Source organism: Ceratotherium simum, chromosome 39 (genome assembly GCF_057802395.1).
Source record: "Ceratotherium simum simum isolate JZ-2026a chromosome 39, ASM5780239v1, whole genome shotgun sequence".
Taxonomy (NCBI): domain Eukaryota; kingdom Metazoa; phylum Chordata; class Mammalia; order Perissodactyla; family Rhinocerotidae; genus Ceratotherium; species Ceratotherium simum.
This window is the reverse complement of record NC_141938.1, coordinates 13635509-13661503: the sequence shown is the minus strand read 5'-3', so window position 1 is coordinate 13661503 and position 25995 is coordinate 13635509. Positions and strand designations below refer to the sequence as shown.

General features: G+C 56.4%; 1 protein-coding gene across 5 annotated transcripts in view; it reads right to left on the bottom strand.

The window, feature by feature from the left end:
• ZFR2 (zinc finger RNA binding protein 2) overlaps window positions 1–22238 on the bottom strand; it is a 38875-nt gene extending 16637 nt beyond the window's left edge. For all 5 annotated transcript variants that reach the window (XM_087425734.1, XM_087425735.1, XM_087425736.1 and 2 more), the window contains exons 1-6: window positions 22076–22238; window positions 7276–7492; window positions 6295–6379; window positions 5265–5539; window positions 2589–2771; window positions 478–667 (exon numbers count right to left, since the gene is read on the bottom strand). In XM_087425734.1, coding sequence (XP_087281860.1) covers window positions 478–667; window positions 2589–2771; window positions 5265–5539; window positions 6295–6379; window positions 7276–7492; window positions 22076–22128 — 1003 coding nt within the window. In that variant the 5' untranslated portion in view covers window positions 22129–22238. The remainder of the gene's footprint in view (window positions 1–477; window positions 668–2588; window positions 2772–5264; window positions 5540–6294; window positions 6380–7275; window positions 7493–22075) is intronic.
• Window positions 22239–25995: the final 3757 nt, after the last annotated feature.

The following is a 25995-nucleotide window of genomic DNA, read 5'->3' as shown; positions in this document are numbered from 1 at the left end:
CTGCCTCAATTTCCCGGGATCCACAGAACTCGTCAGAGCCCAGTGTGTTCACGGTCACCACGGGGGTGTGAAGAGGCTGCTCCCCAGCACATGGAAGCCCAGGGAATGCTGCAGTCATAGGGCTGGGCGTCCCGAGAGCGGCCAGCAGCCCAGCACAGTCCCAAGCTGCACGAGAAAAATGGGGCCCGCCACACTGTCGGTTCTGCCAACACGCCCTAGAAACGGCCTCGTGTGAAAGGTCCAGAAGGCTGTGCACCACAGGCGGCCAAGCGCATCCTGCCCACCCGGCAGGAATGGGAAATCTGGAACAGCTCTCCGCCTCACCACACCCACCCCCCTCACAGCCCAGTCTCTCCCAGGAAGACGCGATGGCTGCACATGCACACAAGGTAACTGGACAATCGCTCCTCTGAAAGCCAAGCCTGCTAAGTCAGCGTGCGGCCGGGCAGATGGGCTGTGAAGCTGAGACACACGCACCTGCTTGAGTGGTCTTCGACGCCGCTGGTTTCTCGGGCAGCTCTGGCCGGCTGCTGGGGCTGGCAGGGGGGCTCTCCGTGGTGGCGGGGGCCTGCTCGCTGGTGCAGGTGGCAGGGGCCGAGCTGCAGGTCTCCGGCACTGGTTCTATGTGGGGGATGGGCTTCCCCAATTTGGTGTGCAGCTTGAAGACCTGGAACAGACCCAGCTCCACGTCAGGGCCACCTTCAAGCCTGACCAACCTTCCTCGAGAGGTAGGAGGAGCCCTCGTGGGCATGGGGGGCTGACAACCCAGGGAAGTGAGGGCGGTGGGCCCGTCCCACCCCTGGGGGCACCCCCCTTCCCCGGCTCCCAGCTAAACACGCTCTGCAGCACCCCTCCCTGCGGAAGGTCCTTCCCGAGCCGCCCCTGCTTCCAGGCCCGCAGAAGTGGTGCACACGCAGGGCCTACGACACCTCCACACCCTGCGCTGGCAGACAGTCACCCTTCCTCCAGACTCCATGGCCTGGGCTGAAGGCAGAGCTCTTCTCCACGCCCCGAACACCAGCCCAGGGCCCGCCCAGACAGCGACACAGCGTGATGAATGGACACGCGGACAGGGAACACCCGCTGAGACGTGTGCGTGTGCTCACGGACGCACGTCCACGTTCTGTACATACGCGTGTACGCACCCAGACGCATCCACACTCTGTATGTGGGCGCGAGTCCACATTCTGTACGTATGTATACATGTGCAGGGACACGTATCCACATTCCGCAGGAAGGCATGGACACATCCACGGACACAGACCCGCCTAGGATTCAGTCACACTCCATGCCCCGCCGCCCCCCCGCCCCCAGGTAAAGGCACGTATTGCAAAAGTTCCACTTGGAAAAGTCTGCTCCACTGCCCCCAGGGTCTGCACTGACAACTATCTGACACGTTTTCAGGCTCAAGTCTCTGACACTCATGGCTCAGACCTGCCCCCTGCCGCAGAGCAGGCTGCAGGGCCTCCCCGACCCCAGAACAAGTCCTGGCCTGGAAGCCGTGACACCACAGCCCACCCCCCCTGGGCCCTAGCTCTCCTGCCTGCACCTGCTACCACCAAGCCAGTGAGCCCCCTTCTTCACACCTCGTCTGCTCCTTCCTTTGTGGTGTTTGTGGTTTGCTCAGGCATTCGAGAGCCTGCCCAGCTTGGCCAGGGAACGAGGCCCTTGATGAGCAGAGGAAGACAGGCCCTCAGAGGCTGACCTCAGGGGGGCCCAGCCCTGCAGTGGGGGCTGGAGGAGGGTCGGCATGGAGCAGGAGGGTGCGAGCAAAGGCCCGGGGGCAGGAGGGAGCAAGGCAGGCCGGCTGGGGCAGCTGAGGGAGATTCTGTGTGAGGAGAGGGCAGACTGCTGGGAGCACAGGACAGGGGCCATCCTGATCCTCCTACTCGTAACTACCCCACACAATGCAGGGATTCCCCCTCCTGTCTCCAACTGCCCGCCTCATAAGGCGAGCATCTCCCTGCAGGTGAGTGCCATTGGGGGAGGTTTGCTGCTTTCCAAAATCACCCTCTGGACCTTAGAAAGAGCAGCCCCGGGGAGAGAGGCAGGGGTCTCCCTACCTTCCCTCAGGTGGGGGATCCCACTAATTTTCCCCCTAAGATGACACAATACAGGCATTTTTAAGGCCACGGGAAAATGATGATATTAAAATAGTAACAGATATTAAAAACACTGATATGAAATAAGTTACCATCAATTAAAACATTGATGTTAAAATATTAAAACTTACTATTTCAAATGTATTTATTTAGCTTGATTTATTTATTTTGAAAAAGCAGGAGCCCAAATGGAATATACCATTCGATCTCATCAATGTCCAAACTCTTGTTCATATCAACATACCCTCTCGTCACCCCCAGTTTCCCCGGGGGTCTGGGTACAAGTCCCCTGCACAGCTCTACGCTCCTATCCAGGGGGCAGGTGGGACCTTGATAACGGGGAGAAGGTATGTGGCTTCCAAGGAAGCAGGACACCGGCCCTGCAGGGAAAGCCCCCTCTCGTAGGCGGCTGCCCCCTCCGATGTCACCAGATGCCACCCCGGTCCCCAGCGTGGAAGGCGGCGGATGGGCCCAGCGGGCTCCTACCTTGCGGTGCTTGGCGCCCTGGATGTGGGCGGCGTAGGCCTCCGGACCAGTGCAGGACACAGCACACAGGTCGCAGTGCAGCTGGGCCTGCACCCCGCGCAGGCTGCCACGGGACCAGACGCCCAGGTTCTGAGCCGCCTCTTTCTTCCTGTGCTTCTGCCCTTCCAAGTGCTCACGGTAGGTCTGCCGGCAGAGCAAGAGCAGCCTGAGGGGTGTGTGTGCCCACTGGGCACTGCACCGTCCCCTCAGGTCACCATTGGGGTGCACGTGGACCCGAGGGGACACACCAGCCTGACATCCCTGCCCTCCATTCACTGGCCTCCAAGAGGTTCACGTGCCACTTTATTAATTAAACCCAGTCAACACACTCAGAAGCTCAGGCTGAAAGACACGAAGTTTCTTTTTGTTTTTTTTTCTAGAAATCAGTGAGTTTCTCAAGGAAGCGTCCTCCAAAGATTATATATTTAGTTTCTGGGGCTGCTGGGAAAGAAGATTCTGGCTTTTCAGAATCTGACCTCAGAAACCAAGCAAGGACGCCTGCCCAGGAATGACGGGGGGACCTTCCTCAGGAGAACACTGCTAATAAACTGGGGGCTCCACACAGGAGAGGCTACGTGAGGCACAGGCCCACGCGGCCTGCACCACGGTGCCCAGAACATCTGGCTGTGTCTGGCAAATGAGCGCGCTCTGACTCGGCATCCCAGAACCATCTCCTGGAATCCTTAAGACAAAGCAAGCCGCAGCACACACGTGAAGCAGGCCCGCTAAACCAATGCACTCTGCCATGCCAGGAATCAACGCTCCATGGGACAGAAATATCTCTGCAAAATACGAAAGACACTGGTACCATCAGCATGTTCTGGGGGCGGAGAGGAGGCAGGGACAGGAGTGCGGGGGTTCTCTCTGGAAGGGAGGAATCTTGTGGGTCCTACGCAACTGCCTGCGCGCACGCACACACATGTATTAGGTAAAAGCCTATGGGACAGAGAAAAGCCTGGAAGGACAGACACCAACACGCCAACAGACTCCCCCACCACAAACGGGTATTAAATGTGTAATGAGAAAACACCAGGAAGGGTGGGCATTAGGAAGAAGCCTGTCTGGTGCTCCTGCGGCTCCAAGGGCTCCCACGCGGCCTGTGGCTCCTGCTGAAGCCCGAGGCGGCCCTCCCGGCGCCCCTCGGGGTCGGGAGGACTACAGCGTCAGCTATGCCGTCCTTGACCCAGAGAGACTGCGCACACGGACGTCAGAGGAAACGCAGATGTGCTGCCACCCTGGCCGCGGGGAGGCCATGTCCATACAAGTCCGTTCCAGACAGCAGGTGGAGTCCAGGTGTGGCTGTTCCCACCTTAATGGTGTCTGAAACAGCGGTGGGGGTGGCAGTGGGGGCAGAAGAGGGCCACACGAGGGACCCTGTGGTTCTGGGTCGCTCAGCCTCTTGGTGGCAGCGGATACGCGAGGCTGCCCAGGTGACAGGCTCGCACGGAACAACACACACGCACACGCATGTAGGAGCACGCATAAAAGCGGGCCGTCTGAATGAGACGGGTGGAGCCAACGCCAACATCCTGGTCGTGACGTCCGCGTGGGGTCGCGGGGGAAGGGGACATGGGATCCCTCCGCATCACTTCTTACAGCTGCCTGTGGCCCTACCACCATCTCCACCAAAATCCCCATTAAAAGATGCTGTGTTAGCATGAGGCCAGGAGAAACACCAGCCGAGGTTTCTGTGGCACACGGCACACGTGCCAGACGCTACGCTGACAGACAAACCCTGTCACCGTACCTGTCCCCCGGGGAGACTGAGGCTGAGAGGCCAAGACGCCTGCTCAGGGTGATGACAAGTGCGGGGCTGGGCCGCGAGCCCACGCCCCATCCGCCCCCACACGCGATGCGGGAGGCATACCACATGCTCACTCGATGCCGTGAGGGATCTAGAATCACGAGCAGACTTGTGTTTGAGCCGAGAGAGGAACCAAGAGCCCCCAGGATGCAAAATAAAAATCAAACAAAGACAGGAACAGGGAAAACCAAGCTCTGGCTGAGGAGCATATCTCACAGGAAGGACAGTCACAGGTCCTATTGGAGAGCTCGGACAGGGGACAGGAGACAGGGCGTGCCCCGGCCTGGGAGGGCGTCCCTCGGCTGGGTAAGTGGGGGCTGGCTGAGCCGCTCTGGGGGCTCCTCACAGCTCTACAGCCTGAGTGTGGAGTCTGGGCGTGCCTCCTTGGTCCCGGCTTTCTTTCAGAGCATCAAACACAAAACAAAATTAGCAGGTGGTGTTTAGTGAGGACGGAGCCGGAGTGAGCGGGCTGTCTGCGTGCGCGGCGGAGATCCCTCAGACACCAACACGCACTCTCACACGGGTCGATTTCATCCCCCTGGCCCTGCTTAAACAGCGGCGTCTGCCCGGCCCCTCGCTGTGAAGAGGGGGCACTGCCTGCGGCCCCCCAGATCAAGAGGAGCCCCCTCGTCTCGGGGTGCCGGACCACGCTTCCGCAGCCAGCGGTCAGCGCTGCGCCACGCGTGTCCTGCCCGAGACCGCCAGCAGGGCAAGTGTAGGCGATCTGACGCGCACTAGATGCTGCAGGTTTAGGAACAGGCCTCTCGGGGCAGGCCACGACCCTGACCCCAGCGCTCTGACCCCCAGTGGGCCCCGGGGGACGGGCGGCTGACCTGGGGCCCAGGGCAGCTGATCTTGCAGACGTTGCAGTAGTGCAGCCGGGTCTGCCGGGGCCGGGCCCTGGCTCTCAGCGGCTTGGCAGGAGCCGGGGACTTCTTGGCGAAGCCGTCGCCAGGACTGGCCCCCGGACTGCTTCCTGAGCCGGCCTCCGGGGACGAGTCCTCGGCCTTTGGGAGTGGGGAGGGCTGCATCTGCTGGGGCAGCGGTGGAGGATCGTGAGGACTGGCTGCTGAGGATTCCGCCGCATCACAGCCTGGGTAGCTTGGCCCTGAGAAGCAGAGAGAAGAGACAGAGGGAGACGGGTTGGTTTCCAGGACGACGTTCTGGACTGTAAATAGGGTAAGAGCCTGTGCCCACGTGTGCTCGGGAACATGCCCTCTCACCCGTGTCGGGGCGGAGGCCGGGCTGTGGGAAGGCAGGGTGCACCCGGAGGCCGCAGGCTGACCACTGCTCCCCGGGGGTGGGTGTAGCTGGAGGATGGAGCCCCGGCTGGAGGCCTCACCGGAGCGGTAGGCACCTGTGGCGAGGTCTGTGCTGGGCTGCACCCACCGCCGTGAGCTCCCTGGAGAGCCAGCGCAGCCTCTGTGCGGAGCTACCCCTTCACCATCGTCCCAGAGAGCAAGAGCCACACTCCCCGTGACCCGCAGCCAGCCCCCCAGTGGCCAGGAGCCAACATGGCCCGGATCAGCCAGCCGTGGCCCCCAGGCATCTAAGCCACAGCTGGAGGCCAAAGCCCCCAGCTCTTCCGTCTCTGAAGCCCAAGTCCTCAGCAGAACTCCCTCCTTCCAAGCCGGGAAAGCTCCCTCGGAGAAGACGTCTAGCCCCATCTTTAGTTCTCTCTCCGTCTCTGTCTCTCCCCGTCCCTCGTTCACAGGCCCACCTCCCAGGTGAGACTTCAGGGCACATTCGGGAGGACAGCCCTGACACTCACATCACTCCCGTCTCCTACAAATCTGGGGTGTCTACACGGTGACTTGAACACCAGCGTCCCCCTGCTCGCGCGCTGACCTCGAGGAGACCCACCTGGCTGACCAAGCGGGGCTGCCGCAGGGAGCTGAGGCCGTTCGTTCTCAAGGCTACCGGCGGCTGCCGACGGTCCAGAGCTGTCCTGTGAGAGGCCCCCAGGAGACACAGCAGGAGGAAGGGTAAGGCGAACCGTCCCCGCGGCTCCCGGGCCCCTCTGTACCAGGCCCTGTGCCCGGAGCTGGGGACGCAGTGACCCGGGAGATGGACACGGCCCACTCTCATGGACCCAATGTTAATGTCCCAGAGCAAAAGTGCCCCAAGGACTGTCCAACAGGACGAAGGCGGCTCAGGGACAGCTCCTTGGAGGAGCAGTGACAAGGAGGCACGTGTGTGAGAGCAGGGAACAGGGCTCCCGGCGGGTTCAGCTGGTGGGCTTGCAGGAGCCCCGGAGGATGGTAAGAGCAGCAGACTGTGAGCGCAGGGTGCCGGCCAGGAGAGGGGGCCGGGGGCTCGGGAAGGGCCTGGGCTCCGAGCCAGCGGAGCGGGATTGTGGCTCAGAGGGGATCGGGGCTTACCCGGAGGCGAGGACGAAAGCACAGCAGCAGATGAGCCCTGGGAGCGGGGCGGGAGCGGGGAGGGGGTGGAGGGAGAGGTCCCGAGGCCTCGGGGGAGCGACCGAGGGAGGAGGGGGCAGCAAACAGCGCGAGTTTGGCTGACCGGCGGCCCGTGGTGCCATTTACTGACCCCACCGGGGACCAGCTGTGGGGGGCAGAGGCCCAGGGGGGTGGGCCACGTCCAGCCTGGGACGCCTTAGTGGAAACGCGGCAGCCAGGTCTGCGGCCGGGGCTCTGGGGTCGGGAAGGGCCCGACAAGGGCAGGCACGGCCCCCGACCTCCTCCCGGGTGGGGATGGGAGCACAAGGAGAGTGAGGGCATGTCCCCGACCGCCTGCGGGCCAGGGCCACCCGCCACTCTCTTCCACTCAACTAGCCGTGTTCTCAAGGCAGGACAGGCGCTGGCCAGAGACGCCGGCTGATACCTGGGAGGAGGGCGCCGGGGCGGGCTCCTGGCCGCCGTAGCTGAAGTCCTGGCCGGAGTCGGGCTGGTACCCGCCACACTCCACCGGGGTGACGGGCCTGGGCGGCTGGGCGGCCTCGGGAAACGTCGGGGTCACGGCGGCGCCCATGCCAGGAGCAGGCTGCGCGGCGACGCTGGCTCCGGCAGCAGGGAGCGGAGAGGCTGCGGGAGGCGGGGCGCTGCAAACACAGACAGACAGAGGGACGCCGGGCTGCGTGAGGCGGAGCTTGTCGAGGACCGGAGTCGAGCGCAGCAGTGCCCCAGACCCGGGCAGCAGCTGCGGCGGCGCTACGTTCACCAAGTTTTCTCTGCAACTCCTCACACGGCTGAGACCCTTCTACGGGCGCAGCATGAGCGCTTTCCACGAAGGAACGCCATCTCAACAACCCCGTGAGGCAGGACCATCCCTGTCCCCGCGCTACAGAAAAGAGGAAAGTGAGGCGCGGTGAGTGGCAGCCAGCACCGGAACCCACGAGACGAGCTCTCGGCTCATCTACGGGGACGACATCGAGATTTCAATGTCGCCCCTCTAGATGAAAGCCAAAGAAAGCTGGACTTGAACGGTATTTTTTAACCAAAGAACAAGCGGATCCAAGCGATGATTAAAATGAGGAAGGTCCGTTAACACCAAGCTAAAGCCTCATGACTAAGGAGAAGCAGCGCTCACTGACGGCTTGCCCTGTGGGAAGACAGCGCCGAGGCCTCTGTCTCCACTGCCTCACTCGTGGAGAAGGCGCCAGCGCTGTCGGCCCATCCGCCCGCACCGTCTGCACGAGGAAGCTCTGAGCACCGGTGATGTACGTCAACTGCTGCATTAACATCCAGATCTTTCTGACCCCAGCGCCCTGCCCTCTGCTACATATCAGCCCCCGGAAATCGTCCTGGAATTTACAAGCCCGTGTGTCAGGCAGGGTATCACCCAAGATTACAGCCCATCAGAGATTACAGCGTGTGCGTTTGGGGCAGGCTGACCTGAGTACAGAGGAACTAGAACCGGCAGCTCTCGTCCATCCGGAACCTTCACACACGTGTTCCTGCCCCCTAGGTGGCTTCCTGCCCAGTGGGGAGAGAGCGCTGAGGGACCCGCCAAGCAGAGGGAAGGAAGCACGGAAAGTTCCTCCCAGGAGCTGGGGGTGGAGAAGCCTCGGCCGCATCACCCCTGCGGGTACTACGCCCGTCTCCTCACTGGCCTCTCTTCGTCCTCCTGGCAGCCGGAAGGGTCCTCTCAAAGCATGAACCTGACCCTGTCGCCCTCCCACCCCATCCCCTCCTGCACCTGTCTGTCCCTCCCGCACATGCTCGCTTGCTTCCTCGCCTCCTGCAGGTCACTGCAAATGCCACCTCCTCCGAGAAGCCCTCCCTGAGCCCGTCCAGGAGAGCAGCGGCACCCCTAACCCATCACCCTGTCCCCTCGCCCTGCTTGATTTCTCCCTAGCACCGCCTGACGCTCTTCCCCGTCAGCCCCGCGTCTCCTCCACCAGCACGCAGCCCCAGGCGTGCCGAGCTGCAGCGGGTGCCCAGCTCCTCCTGGCACCACAGTGGCGTCTGGCACGGAGCAGGCGCTCAGCAAACATGTACGGATGCGGAAGCACGGGCTCACGGGGGCGCCGTGGGCACACCGTGAGAAAGGAAGGTGGGAGCGGCCCCTGGGGCTCCGATCTACACACGGCCCACCCGTACGACCTCCTTTTGACTTAACCCCCTCTTTGAAGACCCCATCTCCAGATACAGCCCCATTCTGAGGCACTGGGGGCCAGGACTCCAACACGGGAATTTCAGGGGCCCACAGTCAGCCCACGACAGCCACTTCACGGCATTACGGTCACAAAACTCAAACGACGTGAAAATCTTGATCACACAAACATTATTCGTGCTGAAATGAAGGCACCTATGATAAATCTTACAGCATGTGTGTTTTTCATTGAAGAACTCCAGATATCACCAGGAGAACGCCCAGATACGCACAATAATAACGTTCAGTCATCTTTGATGCTTTGAGAACCATAAAACCCTACCATCGCCCCTGCTTCTTTCCATTAGAAACGTGTATTTGTCAAGGGAGGCGGGACAGAACAGACTGTGCCTACCTTTCCCAGCTGGGCTGGTAACGCTAAGATATCAGACACGTGGTGTGCAGGCTGCCCCTGTACTTCCGCCCCGGGCCTCCCACACTTAAAGGCCACTTACTCATTTGAATATATCATAATTCATTCGCTGATTTCCCTACTGGCAGACATTTATATTAGGTATTAGTTCTCTATTGCTGAGCTTAAAATTACCCCCAATGATGCGGCTCCAAACAATAATAAATATTCATCACCTTCACAGTTTCTACGGGTCAAGAATTGGGGGGCAGCTTGGCTGGGCTCTGGCTTAGGGTCTTTAGGAGGTTGCCAACAAGAAGTCGGCGGGGGCGGCATCATCCGAAGGCTTGACTCGGGGGGCAGGGATCTGCTTCCGGGACGTTCCCTCACGCGGTTGGCAAGTTGGTGCTGATTGCTGGGGGGAGGCCTCAGTTTCCCCCTGCGTGGGCCTCTGCCAGTGCTGCCTGCGTGTTCTTACAACACAGCAAGAGAGACAGAGAGACAGAGAGAAGAAGCACGGGGTGGAAGCTGTCCTGGTCATGACCCAGCCTCAGACATCACATAACGCCTGCCACATTCCGTTAGCCAGAAGCGAATCACTAAATCGAACTCACACTCGCGGGCAGAGGACTAGGCCCCACCTTTTGAAGGGAGGAGTATCAAAGAACTCGTGGGCCTATCTTTCAACCACCACACATTATTTCCAATTTTCTGTTGATAAAGCGATGCTGTAAGGTACGTTCTATGTACGTCCTATGTGTGCCTTCCCGTGCCAGCCTCCACTTGGGGTTTCTCATCCAGCCTGGGTCCCACTCCACCCCCGGCCCAAAGCGGCACAGTCGAGGGGGATGGGGCCACGCTGGCTGCCTTAGACCCACCAGGATGCACCCTGGAGCTGGCGCCACCCTCTCCTGAGTCACACGGGAGAGGCGTGGACCCAACCCAAACTGCAAGGAAAACGGAAGGGACAGACACTGGGAGAACAACAGAAGGCATGTCTTTGAAGGCAGGAGGAAGGCCCAGCAAGGGGGTCTGCTCTGCCCGGGCTGCAAGGACAGGCACTCTAGTGCACATGCGAGCACAGACCTGGAGCTCTGTGGACTGGGACCTGCCGCCTCTGCTGCCTACAAAGCCGTCGGCACTGCTTCTGCACAGTGGCGCTGAGCAGCCCTGGGGGGTTCCCTTCTTCCTTCCATGCTGTGGCCTCCCACTCCAGCAGGCTCTCCTCTCCCAATTCTGAAGCCACGGCCCACGAAGCGGTGCCAACTGAGGACACAGAGGCAAGTGTCTCCCGGGGCGGAAGGGTGAGTCTCGTCCTTCAGCCGAGGGCCCCAAGGAAGCAGACACAACCTTCAGGGCTTTCTTCGCCCGCTCCCATGGTGACCCCACTCAGGCCAAAAGCACTGTCTCCACCTGGTGGGCCACCTCAGGGAAGCAGCGGAAGCAGCCGGCCATTGACCTTGTTCCACACCAGGAGGTCACGCAGCCACACCAGGAGGTCACGCAGCCTCTTCGCTATAGGGCAGGGTTTCTTGACCCAGGCACTGCTGATGTCGGGGCTGGGTCACTCTCTGTGGGGCCGTCCTGGGCACCGTAGGGTGTTGAGCAGCATCCCTGGCTCCCATCCACCTGATGCCAGGAGCACCCCCAGTGTGACGACCACAGATGTCCCCAGACACTGTCCGGTTGAGAACCACTGGTCTAGGACAAGCTCCATCCCAGGGCATCAGCTTTGAGGCCCAAGCCGCAGGTGGGCAGCGTCACGGGCTGGTCTACGCCTGGTCCAGACCCTAACCTGGAAGGGTCACCAGGACACTGCGGGCTGCCCTCTGACTCAGGATCAGCCTCGAGATAGCACGTTTGTGAGTGTAAACTAAAATTAGGACAAGTTTTGTTGTATATACCTTGAAAGGCAATGCTTATCACACTGAAGTTGAAGACCACCGAGTTAGACTGAAGGGAAGAACAAGAGAGTCTATCAGCAGACGGCTGGGCATCCAGGCTGTTCTCCCTGACATGACTCTATGGGGGGAGATCTCAGGTGTCCGCGTGCCACCGTCACAGCTGTGAGCAGATGGGTGGCTATGAGGCTACAGGGTCACGGTCGACGTCAGCTTTAGTTCTATGTGGGACGGCATGACGGCCTTGACCTCACCAGCGGTCACCCCCTCCCATCTGCTCGGATGACAGGATGGAGTGCCTATCCGTGCAAACAGCCGAGACGCTACGGGAGGGACAGACGAAGGGTGGCTGTGCCCAGAGCCCAGCAAGCAGCCGGAGCCCTCCTCCCCGCTCCAGGCCAGGAAAGGCCTCCCCATGAGGGGTGACTGGGATTTCAGGGAGAAGGGCCTGGCCCAGACACCGGAATGGGAGAAACCGCAGGGGCTGACGGGAAACTGCCGTGTGCTGAGGGACAGAGGATGTGGGGGTGGCAGGAGGCTGGACGGTGGGCTCGGGGCTCTCGGATGCTAGGCAGAATCTGGGTTTTATCCACTAAGCATGGGGAGTCACCAAGGTGTCGCATGCCAAGATCTGCCCTGTTCTAGGATGTTAAGGTGGTGCTATGGACTGTCCCCCCCAAATTCACATGAAGCCCCAACGCCCAATGTGACTATATTTGGAGACGAACCTCTAAAGAGGTAATTACAGTTAAATGAAGCCTTAATGGGGCCGGCCTCATGGCTTAGTGGTTAAGTGCGTGCGCTCCACTGCTGGCGGCCTGGGTTCGGATCCTGGGTTTGCACCGACGCACTGCTTCTCCGGCCATGCTGAGACCGCGTCCCACGTACAGCAACTAGAAGAATGTGCAACTATGACATACAACTATCTACTGGGGCTTTGGGGGAAAAAAATAAATAAATAAAAATTTAAAAAAAAAAAAAAAAAAAAATGAGGCCTTAAGAGTGGGGCCCTGATCCGATAGACTGGTGTCTTTACGAGAGACACCAGGGATGCGAGGGTTCTGCACAAGGACCAAGCTAGAGTTCGTGTGGGTTTTAAGCTCAGGAACTGGGGGGAGAGCCACAGCCCAGTGGGCCGGGCATGGATCCCGAGCAGACCACCCGCCTTCCAATCCCGGCTCTGCTCACTGGGGGGCCTGGAGCTAGTCACTTATTCTTTCCTAGACTCAGTGTGCTCACCTGCAAAGTGGGAACACCTAAGTCTTGGGATGGCGTGACAATTAAACAAGAACTCACGTGCTACAGCACCTCCCACGGGCAGGAGCTCACATTGCAGCCCAGGGGGACCAGATCTTCCGATTTTAAGTGATGCTAGAAATCGGGGGTTTTGTCAAGTCTCCCAATTTTTAAATGCCAGCAACTAATTCAAATAAAGCAAGCAAAAAACCCACTGCACAGGCCAAAGAAAACAGGTGTGGGAATCAAGCACGGTCCACAGGCTGCCAGTTTTCAAGCCCTGACCAAGACCGAGGAGCTGGGAGTGGTGGCCGAGGAACAGGAATAAAAGTCACAAAGGGACTCTTGGTGACGCCTGCCCTTCTGCAAGGAGCCTAAACCTTGCGCTGCTGCTGAGTCGTCTGCTGCTCAAAGGGAGAGCAAGCCACTGTACTACAAGGCCGAGGGTGGCTGTCCCCATGACAAGGAGCCCACGACAACGAGGACCTGGCTGGTGCCGCCTGCCCAGGAGGCGGAAGAGCTGGGGCAAGAAACTGGGGACAACGATTCGGGCGCCGATTAGTGCAGTGAGAGCAGCCCTTCAGCACGTCCGTGTGAGGGCAGGCTTCTCGTCCCGCTGGGCATCCTCGTCTTTGGGCACCAGGCAGGTCTTTGATGGCTTTTTCATCGGCACGTCTGTTTCGGGGAGTCAGGCTTTTTTGGGTACGTGGTCTAGATAAAATGTTAGGATGCAAGGCTGGGTCACCTAACCGATGGGGACACGGAGGCCCAGAAGCTGGAAGGGACTCACCTGAGGTGGCCAGGTGCCCGACCCAGGGCTCTCCCCTGTGGGGCGCACTCTGGCTCGCTCCTAAAAGGCCAACGCTACGGACACACAGGCCTTGTGTGCAGCCCTCACTTGGGAAGGGCACCTCTGAGGAGCCCACAGGCAGGGGATGAAAGGGACGGTCAGGAAGACGGGTCATCCTGGGTTTGCTGGAACGATTTCTGTTGCACACCACTTCTGAAGAATCACTCTGTGGGAATGTGCATGCGCGCACGCGCACACACACACACACACACTTAGCCTGAGGGAGAAAAACCAAGTGGAAAAAAGATTTTCCTGGCACCACAGTGCTGAGGAACCCCACAGTCCTCCCTTTTTAAGTCGTGGGCTCCTCCCTCCAGGACACGCTCCTCTCCTACTTACTGACCCCCTCCTCCTAACACGCCCTGAGCCGCGTAGACCTAGCCAGACGGAGCCTCATCCTGAGCCCGAGCAGCTGGACAGCTGGGTGCTGCAGATCACCTCTCCTGCGGCACGACTGAGAGAACCTCCTCTCCACCTCCCGACCCGAGCTCAGGTTTCCGGGCGTGTCTGTGACCACTGACGGGGCCAAGCAACACTCAGAGTGGAGACGTGTGATGCGGGCCTCAAAACCAACGCTGATGCGGCCACTGAAGCCCCTCGGAAGAGGAGGCTTTCGGATCTGTTTTACTTGCAGTCAGACCACATCCCCGTCACTGTATGGGTACACGGATATACACACACCCAGCCACTCTTTCATTCAGCACCTCGGTTCACAAGGGCTTTATGTCCACATCATATAACATATTATACATTCACACCCATAACAATTCTGATTTTTTTGCGTGTGTGAGGAAGACTGGCGCTGAGCTAACATCTGTGCCCATCTTCCTCCGTTTTTGTGTATGTGGGACGCCGCCACAGCATGGCTTGATGAGTGATGCATCAGTCCGTGCCTGGGATTCAAACCTGCGAACCCTTGGCTACCGAAGCAGAGCGCATGAACTTAACCACTATGCCATTGGGCCAGCCCCTCTGATTTTTTTAACAGACTTTTTTTTTTTTTTTTTTTACCCTGAAAGCTTTACGTGCATTCTCCACGTGAAACGCCCATTTCAGATGCAGACGCTCGCTCGCTCCCAGAAAACACCCCGACCGTAAAGGTGTCTGATGAAGTAAGTCCTCGGGCTCTTGAGCAGAGGACAGAGGGTTTTCTTGCCCCGCCCCCACCTGCAACCTTCTTTAAAGTACAGTCAAGAGTCTCAGCTCCAAACCAGGGCCAGCCCAGCTCCTCAAGACACAGCCACCGGGCTGCTCGGCGGCCCAAGGCCGGACTCCAGAGACTGGTGCCGGCCTTTCCCAAGCCTCAGGGTGAGCCAGGTTCTGTGGCAGTGGAACCACTGGAATCCTCCTCCATCCTCTGAAAAGGAACATGGTCCCCACACGGGGGTGGCTACGCGGTGAGCCCCGCCCGTCAGGGGCTTAAGAACGCTGTCTTGATGGTATTACACTGAGCTAAAGAGAAAGCATCACGTACACGCCCTCCTAGAAGCAGAGCTAGTGAAAGAATTTCCACCAGCATCAAGATGGCCATGCCTTTTTACTGCTGGGAACCAAATTGGGGAAAGGCCACGGTTCTGGGACTGGTGAGGGGTCATCTGTGGTTCCAGCCCCCTCCTGCTGCTTTAAGGTGTGAAAACACCTCCACAGCCACGTCCACGCTGGTCTAACGCATGCGCCTCTCGTGTCAACAGAGGGAGGCAGGACTAGAGCCAACCTCAGGGTCTCAGGGGCAAGCACGACAGAGGTCGAGCCAAGCCCTGGATTCAACCAATGACATTCCAAACTAAAAAGAAGCCACTGGCTTTTTAAAACATTCATTCCAGGGCCAGCCCCATGGCTTAGCGGTTAAGTGCGCACGCTCCACTGCTGGTGGCCCGGGTTCGGATCCCGGTCGTGCACCGAGGCACTGCTTCTCCAGCCATGCTGAGGCCGCGTCCCACACACAGCAACTAGAAGGATGTGCAGCTATGACAGACAACTATCTACTGGGGCTTTGGGGGGAAAAAATAAATAAATAAAATCTTTAAAATAAATAAATAAATAAAATAAAACATTCATTCCAAAGGTCTTAGATGTTACACAGCTCATTCTGCTCCCAGGGAGCAAAACTCCTCAAGGAGTTAACCTAGTCACCAGAACTGCCTTTCCAAAATACAAATGCCACAGAATCAAAGTGAAGCAATTCTCGATTTTCAGTCAACAGGGACAAATAAGTGACCTGGGATACGTTAATTAAAAAAGGCAAATGAACAAAAGCAACTTACTTTTGGGGGAAAAAAAACTGTGCAAAACAAAATATCTACCAAAAAAAGAAGTCTTACTCCCCAAAATATTTACAAATGAAGTTTCCAGCTAGAAGAAATCCGGCCGCCTTAAAATGATCATACAACACCAGTATAATAGAAAAGACAAGCAGAGAATTTGAGCTCCCAGCTGGTGGCAGACACCTCGCTGGGTACCCAGGACAGAACGAGGGAACAACTGCCAACCAGTCAGACTGCGGATGGTGCCAAACCTTTTTCCAGTCAAGATTCTAAAGAATATTCTAGAAGTAAACAGCACACTTCCAGTTAAAGGCATCACAGACATAGAAAAAGACACACAAAGACAAAAGAAACAAGCAAAAAATCTCTGTGCTTTGTCAAAGCTTCCTGATTTTGTTCTGAATGAGACAGCATCACTTGGCTTAGATGGATAAGCTGTGTGAACAACTTAGGGCCGCAATGAAAACAAAACTGATATTAACTTTTTAATACAATAAAACCCCCAGAACCTTCCTAATCAACTAAAACTAATGAATATGGAGGGCTCTTCCTCCTGGCTGGGACATGTACTATTCCTTTTAATTATCAAATGTGTCTATACTATCTTCTACGTTAGCCTTTTGTGATTAAACTTTTAAACACATAAGGCAGAGCTCATAAAGTAGAGGCAGGGTCAATTGTTCCGTGAGTCTGAATTTGGTGCTGGTATTTAAAACTTGGAGGGTTTCACATAGAAAGGGGACTGCGGGTTCCCCGGAAACCTGGGAAGACTTGCCACACTGGGGTCAGTCCCACGTGTCGATGACGGGGCTGGGAGGCAGGCTCTGTCTGGATGCCCCCATACACTCTCCACCACCTTGGACTCGATTCACTTATGTACACGTCTGGCCCTTTACAATCCCCGATCTGAAGTTTCACGAACTTTCCATTTACTAACATAAAATAGAGAATGAATACGAGGTTTACAAATACCCCTTCTATGTGTTTTCCTTGTTTCCAAGACTACTCAGTTCCTTATCCAGATCAACAGTCTTTGTTCCCTTACCTCTATAACCACAAAAAAGAACACCAATTACACACACATGAAAAAACAATTTTAAAAGATCATTTGAAAACGCTTTTAAATTTGATGTAACTGTTCTGATAATTCTAAATATACATGTTGGTAGATCCAGACAAAAGGTAACATATAAAACTATTAAAAAATTTAGAAACAGAATATGTTTAGGGGGGAAAAAAACCTCCATTAGGAACTGACTTATGTTCTGAAGTTGATGAGTTGACTTTGGTAATAAAATGACAATTCAAAATCCACACTTCAAAAATTTTAACGTACCTAATTTACTTGTGATCGGAGCTAAGATAACATAGTTCTTTCATTTGAAAAGTTTTCCCTAAAATATACTTAAATCAAGTTTTTGTTTGTAGCTCAGAGTTGCCACTCAAAATTACCTTCCACAGACTTCTTTCAATAGATCCCTAACATGCATTTTAGCCTTCCTGAGATGGGCCTTTAACACAACTGCAGGGACCACATTCTAACAGGAAGACTCATGTGCCTCCCTACTCCCAGGTCAACTTCCTGTCCATCCCCCGGGGAGTAAAGGGAGGTGCTGCCCAGGAGCAGTCACCATCAGGGCCACTGGAGACTCAGCCAGAGGCTCCACGGGCCCACCTTCCTGGGTGTCTAACACAACGCTGCTTCTGGTGTGGCGGCAGGGGTCCCGGTGCACCCGGCCCCCGAGGCAGCGATACCAGATCGCCCTCAGCAGCCTGCTCCTTGGACTGAAGCCCAGGGGATGGGAGGACCTTGGCGGGTAACGTTCACTCTGGAAGGGTCTGGAGACCGTGGGGGGCAGGCACTAGAGGCTGGCCTGGGCACGACCAGCACTGCCCTGAGTCTGGTCACAGCCATACCTGACCGAGCAGGGGCTCCCAATCGGGCAGGGGTGGTGACGGGCGATCTTCCATCTGCCGGCACTGGGGCGGCCTGGCTGCTCCCCACGGGCGGCATGGCCCCGGTGCCTTTCCCAGGCTATCTGTCACCTCTGGGGGAGATTTTTGAGAGAGGTTGCGTTATGGTCACCATCCCAATGAGGCCGGACCAGATACTTCCTTGACTTCCTCACTCCAGGGAGGGTGGGTTTGTAATGTCTGAAGACTGTGGCCCTGAACCACAATGTGAGTGGGTCCCAGGACTAGGGGGCAGGCTCCAGGCGACACTGTAAAGAATGACAACAACCCGCTCTCTGCTAGTGGGCCCCACAGCCACGCTGCTGCGCTCAGGCTAGGTTCTGCCACCACGAGCACGTCCCTAGGCTCAGGCATGCCCAACTGTGGGGCAGAGGCCCCAGCCTGGGAGCCCGCACTCCTAGCCGGACCCCCCAGTTACCACCTTGGGGACCCTACGTCAGTTACTGCATCCTGAGCTGTATTTTCCTCACCAGCAAAATGGGCATCATCATACCCACCTCAAGGATCACTGCAAGGACTCCATGAGACATCAAGTATCTGGGACTTACACGTAAGACAGACTTGCTAGTCAGCAATTTCCCTTATTACCCACCACCAGAGTCTGATGGGGTTCCAACCAGACTGTCCAGTTCCTGACATTCTCCAGACAAGGGAATGCAGCTTATCAAAACTTATGCCAAAAGCTTATTAAAATAGAGCTTCTCCTGATGGAAAATCAAGTATTACACCAAAATCCAGCAGCCACCTTATTTAGATGTAACAAGAACGCAAAGGCAGGGCTGGCCCGTGGCTTAGCACTCCGCTGCTGGCGGCCCGGGTTCAGATCCCGGGCATGCACTGACACACCACTTCTCCGGCCACGCTGAGGCCACGTCCCACATACAGCACTTAGAAGGATGTGCAGCTATGACATACAACTATCAACTGGGGCTGTGGGGGGAAAAAAAAAAAAGGAGGAGGATTGGCAATAGATGTTAGCTCAGAGCCGGTCTTCCTCAGCAAAAAGAGGAGGATTAGCACGGATGTTAGCTCAGGGCTGATCTTCCTCACAGGGAAAAAAAAAAAAAAAAAAAAAGAACGCAAAGGCAGAGGGAGCCAGCTACAGCTACATGGGTGGGATTTTAACAAAACTGCTAAATGAGAAGAGAAATGTACCAACAGGCACGGCCCGCCTGTGACAGCCCTCCAGCACACAGCTCTGAGCTCTCAGTGTTCTCATCACCAATGAGATTTACTTATTTATTTATTTTTAATTTTTTTTTTTTTTGTGAGGAAGATCAGCCCTGAGCTAACATCCATGCCAATCGTCCTCTTTTTGCTGAGAAAGACCGGCTCTGAGCTAACATCTATTGCCAATCCTCCTCCTCCTTTTCTTCCCCAAAGCCCCAGTAGACAGTTGTCTGTCATAGCTGCACATCCTTCTAGTTGCTGTATGTGGGACGCGGCCCCAGCATGGCCAGAGAAGCGGTGTGTAGGTGCGCGCCCGGGATCCGAACCCGGGCCGCCAGTAGCGGAGCGCGCACACTTAACCGCTAAGCCACGGGGCCGGCCCCGGGACTCAGGGCTAATTAAAAGCACGGTCAAACTCAATTTCCCACACCGGATTAATACTTAATTCTGAATTAATTTTGAATACTTGCAGCACTACCTCTAGCTCTAAAAATGCCTTATAAGATTTAAAAGACCACGTGAAATAAAATAAATGCTAAGCAACATCATCAACAGGTAACTGCAAACTTTTCTTGTGCCTTCAAGAGTGAGTGTGCACCCACTTCTTACTGAAAATTTACAAACCATTCAGATCCCAACCCCATTTATGAACAATGATGTAAGGAACATTCCTGTCCAGGGCTACGGCTGTCAATTTTAGAAGCCAAGCAAACCTACTCGAAATGCCTCCAAGAAATAAACCGTTGTCTTCGCCTCAGCAATTCATGAAACAGGCTTTGTAAATACCGTTGTCCAAATGCCACCGTAAAGTTGGTCCTCACAAAATCTGTCATCTAATCAGTTTTTCCATGGCACCTTATACAAGAAACATCAACTTTAAAAGCAGCTAAAGCTTCCAAGTAAAAGTTGTCTCCCCCGATGTCTGGTTAACTTAACATCATTCAGATAACGCAGATATCTCGTTTCAAGGTTTTGTGAGACTGAAATTTATTTTGCTATGATTCCCATGTTTTAGTTATAGGTAAATCTACTCTTTTCTCAAGGAATAACACTCTCTCGGAGACAATTCTAAAGACACAGACTAATTCGACATTCGGTTGTGGTAGTTTCACATCCTGAGTTACATGCTGAGTTATATTGTATCACCTAAATCATCAGAATACAGATAATAGCTGCGTTAATATCTAGTAGGTGCATTAATCAAATTAAATGACAAAAAACATCTACCGAAGCTCAGCAATGACCTATTTTAACAGTGTAAACGCTCAATTTCTCCTCTGAAAGGTAATCTTAACAGAAACTATAACATTCAAATGATTCTGCACGTCTGATTGAAGAATGCACTGGAGAAAGACAGAAAGAGGAAAGGCGAACGAGCTGGCAAGCAGCAGGGGGGCGGAGCGTTTGCACAAGTGTGCCGACGAGCAGAGTCCTGCCTCTTTAAGCACCGGCGATCGGCACGCCACCGCGGATGACGGGAACAAGGGAGGAGCAAACGAAAACGTAACGCTCCGCTCCAGGACACAGCAGGCCATACATTCTTTCCCCGACAAAAAATCCACCACGAGCCAAACACTGCACCGCAGAGACCACTGAGTGCAGAAATCATGAGGAGCACCCCTTCTTTCCAGCACCCCGCTCCCAGGCCCCGATCTGGGGCCTTCCGCTCCACGGAGCACATCGGGGCGGTATCAGACCGGGCCGAGGGCCGCACTGACCCCCTGCCGGCCCTAACCATGCTCAGCGGGCTGAGTGCGGATGAGTCACGCAGCAGAGGCCCCGTGGGCAGACCTGGTCTCATTTGCCTACGGGCGGGTTCCCACGCATGGCTGGCTCCCCAGGGGGTGAGGAACTGGCCCGAGGTTCTGCCAGGCTCCCAGGTGGAAACTGACACAAGGGCGATAAATGGAAATGGAGGGGAGAGGGGGCACTTTCCCCCAGGGATGCCAGCCCCGCAGCCCTGCCCGGGGCTTGCCCGAGTGCCAGGCCGCAGGACTGACAGCAGAGACGCTCCAGGGAGCTGGCCTTGGAGAACGGTGTAGGTGTGTGTGTGTGGGGGGGTTGTACATTTGGGGTACACACATGCCCCATGTGTCTTTACCCATAGATCCCTCCTTCTCCCAACTGGTTCCCACCTCTAGGCTCCTTTCTCTCCCTCTCCTCTCAAACGCCCGGGTCCCCTGGGTCCCTGTGCTTTACTAGGATCTTTAATACCCAAACACCTACTCCACTGAGTTCCGACGTCCCATGTCCCTCGACCCCTCCCCATCTTCTCCCCACCCCATCAGGGTCCCGGTGTCCCCCCTCCCTCCTCTGCCCCTCCCCCGCCCCTCCAGGTACCCTCCCGGGTCTCCATCTTCTCCCCACACCACCAGGTCCCCTCTCGGGTCTCCATCTTCTCCCCATCCCATCAGGGGTCACGGTGTTCCCCCTCCCTCCCTGCCCCTCCCCACACCACCAGGTACCCTCCCGGGTCTCCATCTTCTTCCCATCCCATCAGGGGTCACGGTGTTCCCCCTCCCTCCTCTGCCCCTCCCCCGCCCTCCAGGTACCCTCCCAGGTCTCCATCTTCTCTCCACCCCATCAGGGTCCCGGTGTCCCCCTCCATCCTCTGCCCCTCCCCTGCCCCTCCAGGTACCCTCCCGGGTCTCCATCTTCTCCTCACCCCATCAGGGGTCACGGTGTTCCCCCTCCCTCCTCTGCCCCTCCCCCGCCCATCCAGGGGCCCTCCCGGGTCTCCATCTTCTTCCCCCCCCATCAGGGGGCACGGTGTTCCCCCTCCCTCCTCTGCCCCTCCCCGCCCCCTCCAGGTACCCTCCCAGGTCTCCATCTTCTCCCCACCCCATCAAGGATCACGGTGTTCCCCCTCCCTCCTCTCCCCCTCCCCCGCCCCTCCAGGGACCCTCCCGAGTCTCCATCTTCTCCCCACCCCATCAGGGTCACGACATCCTCGCTCTCCGTCCTCTGCCCCTCCCCCCGCCCGCCAGATACCCTCCCGGGTGTGTCTCCCCCGCTCTCAGGCGCCGTGCCCTCCTCGGGGCGCCCCCTCGGGTACTCTCCCCGACGCAGCAAGGCTCGGCGTGCGTCCCCGCGACAGGCCCGGGCGCCCTCCCACGTCAGGGGCCCTCCGCTCTCCTCTGACAGACACGACCCGGGGCCGCGGCCTGCCCGCTCCGCCGCCATCTTCGCCGGAGCAGGCCTCCCACCCGCGTCCCGCCCGGTTCCGACCACGAAGCCGGCCCGCGGGCCCTCCCGGCGCGGCGGGCGGCGCGGGGGCCGTTACCTGTACTGCGGGCCGGCGCCCTGCGAAAAGCCGAAGTACTGACTCGCCGCCATCTTGGCGTCTCCACAGAGCGCGGGCCGACGGGAGGCGCGAGGGGGCGGGGCCGACGGGAGGCGCGAGGGGGCGGGCCGCCGGCGCGTGACGTCACTCGGGCCCGTCCCCGGCCGCGTGCCGCTCGCGCCCCGCCATGCGCCGCAGGCCCAGCCCCCGCGCGAAGCTCGCGCCGCCTCGTTTCCTCCTCGAGTCTGGGGATGTCTCTGCCTCAAGCCACGCCCCTGCTGCCAGCCCCGCCCGTTACGCGGAGCTCCGCCTTCCCTCCGCCAGCTCCACATCCGGGGTCTCTGCCAAAGCCCCGCCCCTCGCCACAGACCCCGCCCCTTACGCGGAGCTCCGCCGTCCCTTGACCGCTCTGCATCCGGGTCTCTGGCTCTTGCGCAGCCCGCGCGGCAAGCCCCGCCCCTTCTTGGAGCCCCGCCTTCCTCTTAACCGCTCAGATGTGGGGACTCTCTGCTAAAGCCCCGCCCCTCGCCACAGGCCCCGCCCCTTACGCGGAGCTCCGCCGTCCGTTGACCGCTCTGCATCCGGGTCTCTGGCTCGTGCGCAGCCCGCGCGGCAAGCCCCGCCCCTTCTTGGAGCCCCGCCTTCCTCTTAACCGCTCAGATGTGGGGACTCTCTGCTAAAGCCCCGCCCCTCGCCACAGGCCCCGCCCCTTACGCGGAGCTCCGCCGTCCCTTGACCGCTCTGCATCCGGGCTCTCTGCCTCGACCCCGGCCCTGGGCTGCAAGCCCCGCCCGTCCCCACAGCCCCGCCTTCCCTTTAACCACTCCGCCTTGGGGGGCTCTGCCTTGCGCCCCCCTTCCCGGCGCTCCAGGCCCCGCCCTGGAAACGAGAATGGAGGTGGTTGAGTTTTTGTCACTCGAGTGGGTTTGGGAGCCCCGCTGACCCCTTCTGGCCGGCTGGATGTGGCGCTATTGACACGGCCAGGTCCTGCTTGTCACTTCAGCACCCCCCTGGGTCCCAGCCTTTTCGTGGGGCCTTCTAGGGGCCCACTCAGCACCCGAAATTCGGTGCCTCTAAACTGGTGGTTCTGGACTGCAGTGATTTGCCCCCAGGGGACACTTGGCCATGTCTGGGGACATCGGTGGTTGTCACGATGGGGGGTGCTCCTGGCATTGAGTGGGTGGGGGCCAGGGATGCTGCTCAACCCCCCACAGAGCCCAGGACGGCCCCCCACAGAGAATGATCGGCCCCATGTCAGTGGTGCTGAGGTGGAGAAACCCCACTCTAAGTGTAATTCATTTCCAGAGATATTTTTTGACCCACCTACTAAGGCCAGGCTGTCTTGGGGGATGTAACAGTGAGCAAAACTGACATAATACCAGTCCTGGGAACACAGAATGAGGGGAGCAGATCCTAACCAAACTATTAATTACAATTACGGTACTCTTTTGATTAACAGCTTTATTGCGATATAGTTCATATACCATACAATTCACCCATTTAAGGTGTGCAATTCAATGGTTTTTAATACGTCCATCCATGTGCATCCATTACCGCTATCTAATTCCAGAACATTTTCATCACCCCAGAAGAAACCCTGTACCCATTAACAGCCCCCAATTCCGCCCCTGCCCCCCTGCCCCTGGCAACCACTAGTTTGCTTTATGTCTCTATGGATTCGCCTGTTTTGGCAAATTACATTTCATGTAAATGGAACACTACTCAGCAATAAAAAGCAATAAACTCTCATACACGCGACAACTTGGAGGAAACGCTAGAGAATTACACTGAGTGGAAAAAGCCAGTGCCAAAAGGTTACGTACTCTTATGAATCCATTTACATAAAATTTTTGAAAGGTAAAGATTATAGAAATGGAGAACCTATTTGTGATTTCCAGGGCTTAAGGGTATGGGGAGGGGGGAATGCGGAGTAGAAGTGGCTATAAATGGGCAACATGAGGGATCCTGTGGTGACAGAAATGTTCTGTATCTTGACGTATCAAAAGCAATGGTGATACTGTACTATAATTTCGTAAGATGTTACCACTGCGTAATATGGGGGGATCTCTCTGTGTTATTTCTTACAACCGCATGTGAATCTACAATTATTTTAAATTTTTTAAAAGGCAAAAAAAAAAAAGTACATTTACCGACTATGGTGGGGCGGTGTTCTTTTGCTCCTTGTTTAAATAGGCACGGGGCTAATTAATTCTTGGACAGAAACCATGGCAAGCCCAGGGTGCCAAGGAAAGCCGTATGCATGATTTAGTGGATGGCATTCTTCCACTTGTGTCTTTATGACCATGTGTGGCCCACGAGGAACAATCTAGTGGGTCTGGCAAACGCAGCCTTCCCTCCACGCCCTGGCTAAAGTCCAGCGTGGTAATTACACACGGCCTCCCTCCAGTTCCCTGCAGCTCTAACTAGATAAGAAAGGCTGCGTGCTTTGTACAAAAGCAGATCTGTTTTAGTGTTTCCTCTGGATTGAATAATATCTTTTTTCCTGTTATCTACTACAAGCGTTGTGCTGAATGCTTTTCATGCACAATCTTATCTAGTTCTCACAATAGCCCTGGGAAGCAGATACAATCGATTCTCGTTCTTGGCAGCAGTTCTGTTCTATAAAGTCGCCACAAACACTGAAATAGCGAATACTGAACCATTGCTCCTAGAGGAAATAACAGGGTTAGGTTCCTGTGAGCCTCTGGTCACATTTTCATCAACGGATCCATACATATCCTTGTGTTCTGTGTGTATCTGTTTAAAGAGACCTTATTTAATATACGTTGTCTATTCATTAACACTGAACTCACAGCCAACGGCACTATAATTCAGCCTGAATGAATTATAACACACATATTTTCTCTGTAAGGTGCATCACAGCTTTCTTTTTTTTTTTTTTTTTTTTTTTTTTAAAGATTTTATTTATTGATTTTTTCCCCCCAAAGCCCCAGTATATAGTTGTATGTCGTAGCTGCACATCCTTCTAGTTGCTGTATGTGGGACTCGGCCTCAGCATGGCCGGAGAAGCGGTGCCTCGGTGCACGCCCGGGATCCGAACCCGGGCCACCAGCAGCGGAGCGCACGCACTTAACCGCCAAGCCACGGGGCCGGCCCTTCATCACAGCTTTCTTGTGCTTAGAAAGAGCACTCCAGGGGCCGGCCCCGTGGCATAGTGGTTAAGTGCGCGTGCTCCGCTGCTGGCGGCCCGGGGTTCGGATCCCGGGCGCGCATCCATGCACCACTTGTCAGGCCATGCTGTGGCGGCGTCCCATATAAAGTGGAGGAAGATGGGCACAGATGTTAGCCCAGGGCCAGTCTTCCTCAGCAAAAAAGAAGAAGACTGGCATGGATGTTAGCTCAGGGCTGATGTTCCTCACAAAGTAAAAAAAAAAAAGAAAAGAAACGGCACTCCAGTACAACGCATGGGGACCATTATAAACAGCACAATTACCAACAGAAGGCACAAAAATGCAAAAACCACTGTGCTAAATAGACCCCGAAAAGGGCAGTCGTTTACAGTCTGGGCTGGAGTAAGAAGGCGGAGCGCATCTTGTTTAGCCTCAGCTGGGAACGTGCACATCCAGCACTCAAAATTTTCACCACGCTCTGTTGTCTGCAAATGATCCTGAAAGCACCAGGAGTATCGATTTTGGGGTTACAAATGTTACAAATAAATTTCAGCCAGTAGGCAAATTTACAAATACAGAAATGGCAAATAACGAGGATCAAATGTACTTGTATTATTCCCCTTTGCAAATCAGGAAAATGAGACTTCAAGGTTTAGCAATTTCACTGCCTCAACGAATATTACTGAGAATTGACTATGTTTCAGGCATTCTTCTGAGGTGGGGTTTCTCAACCTCTGCACCATTGATACTTGGGGACAGACAATTGTCTATTGTGGGAGGCTGTCTTGC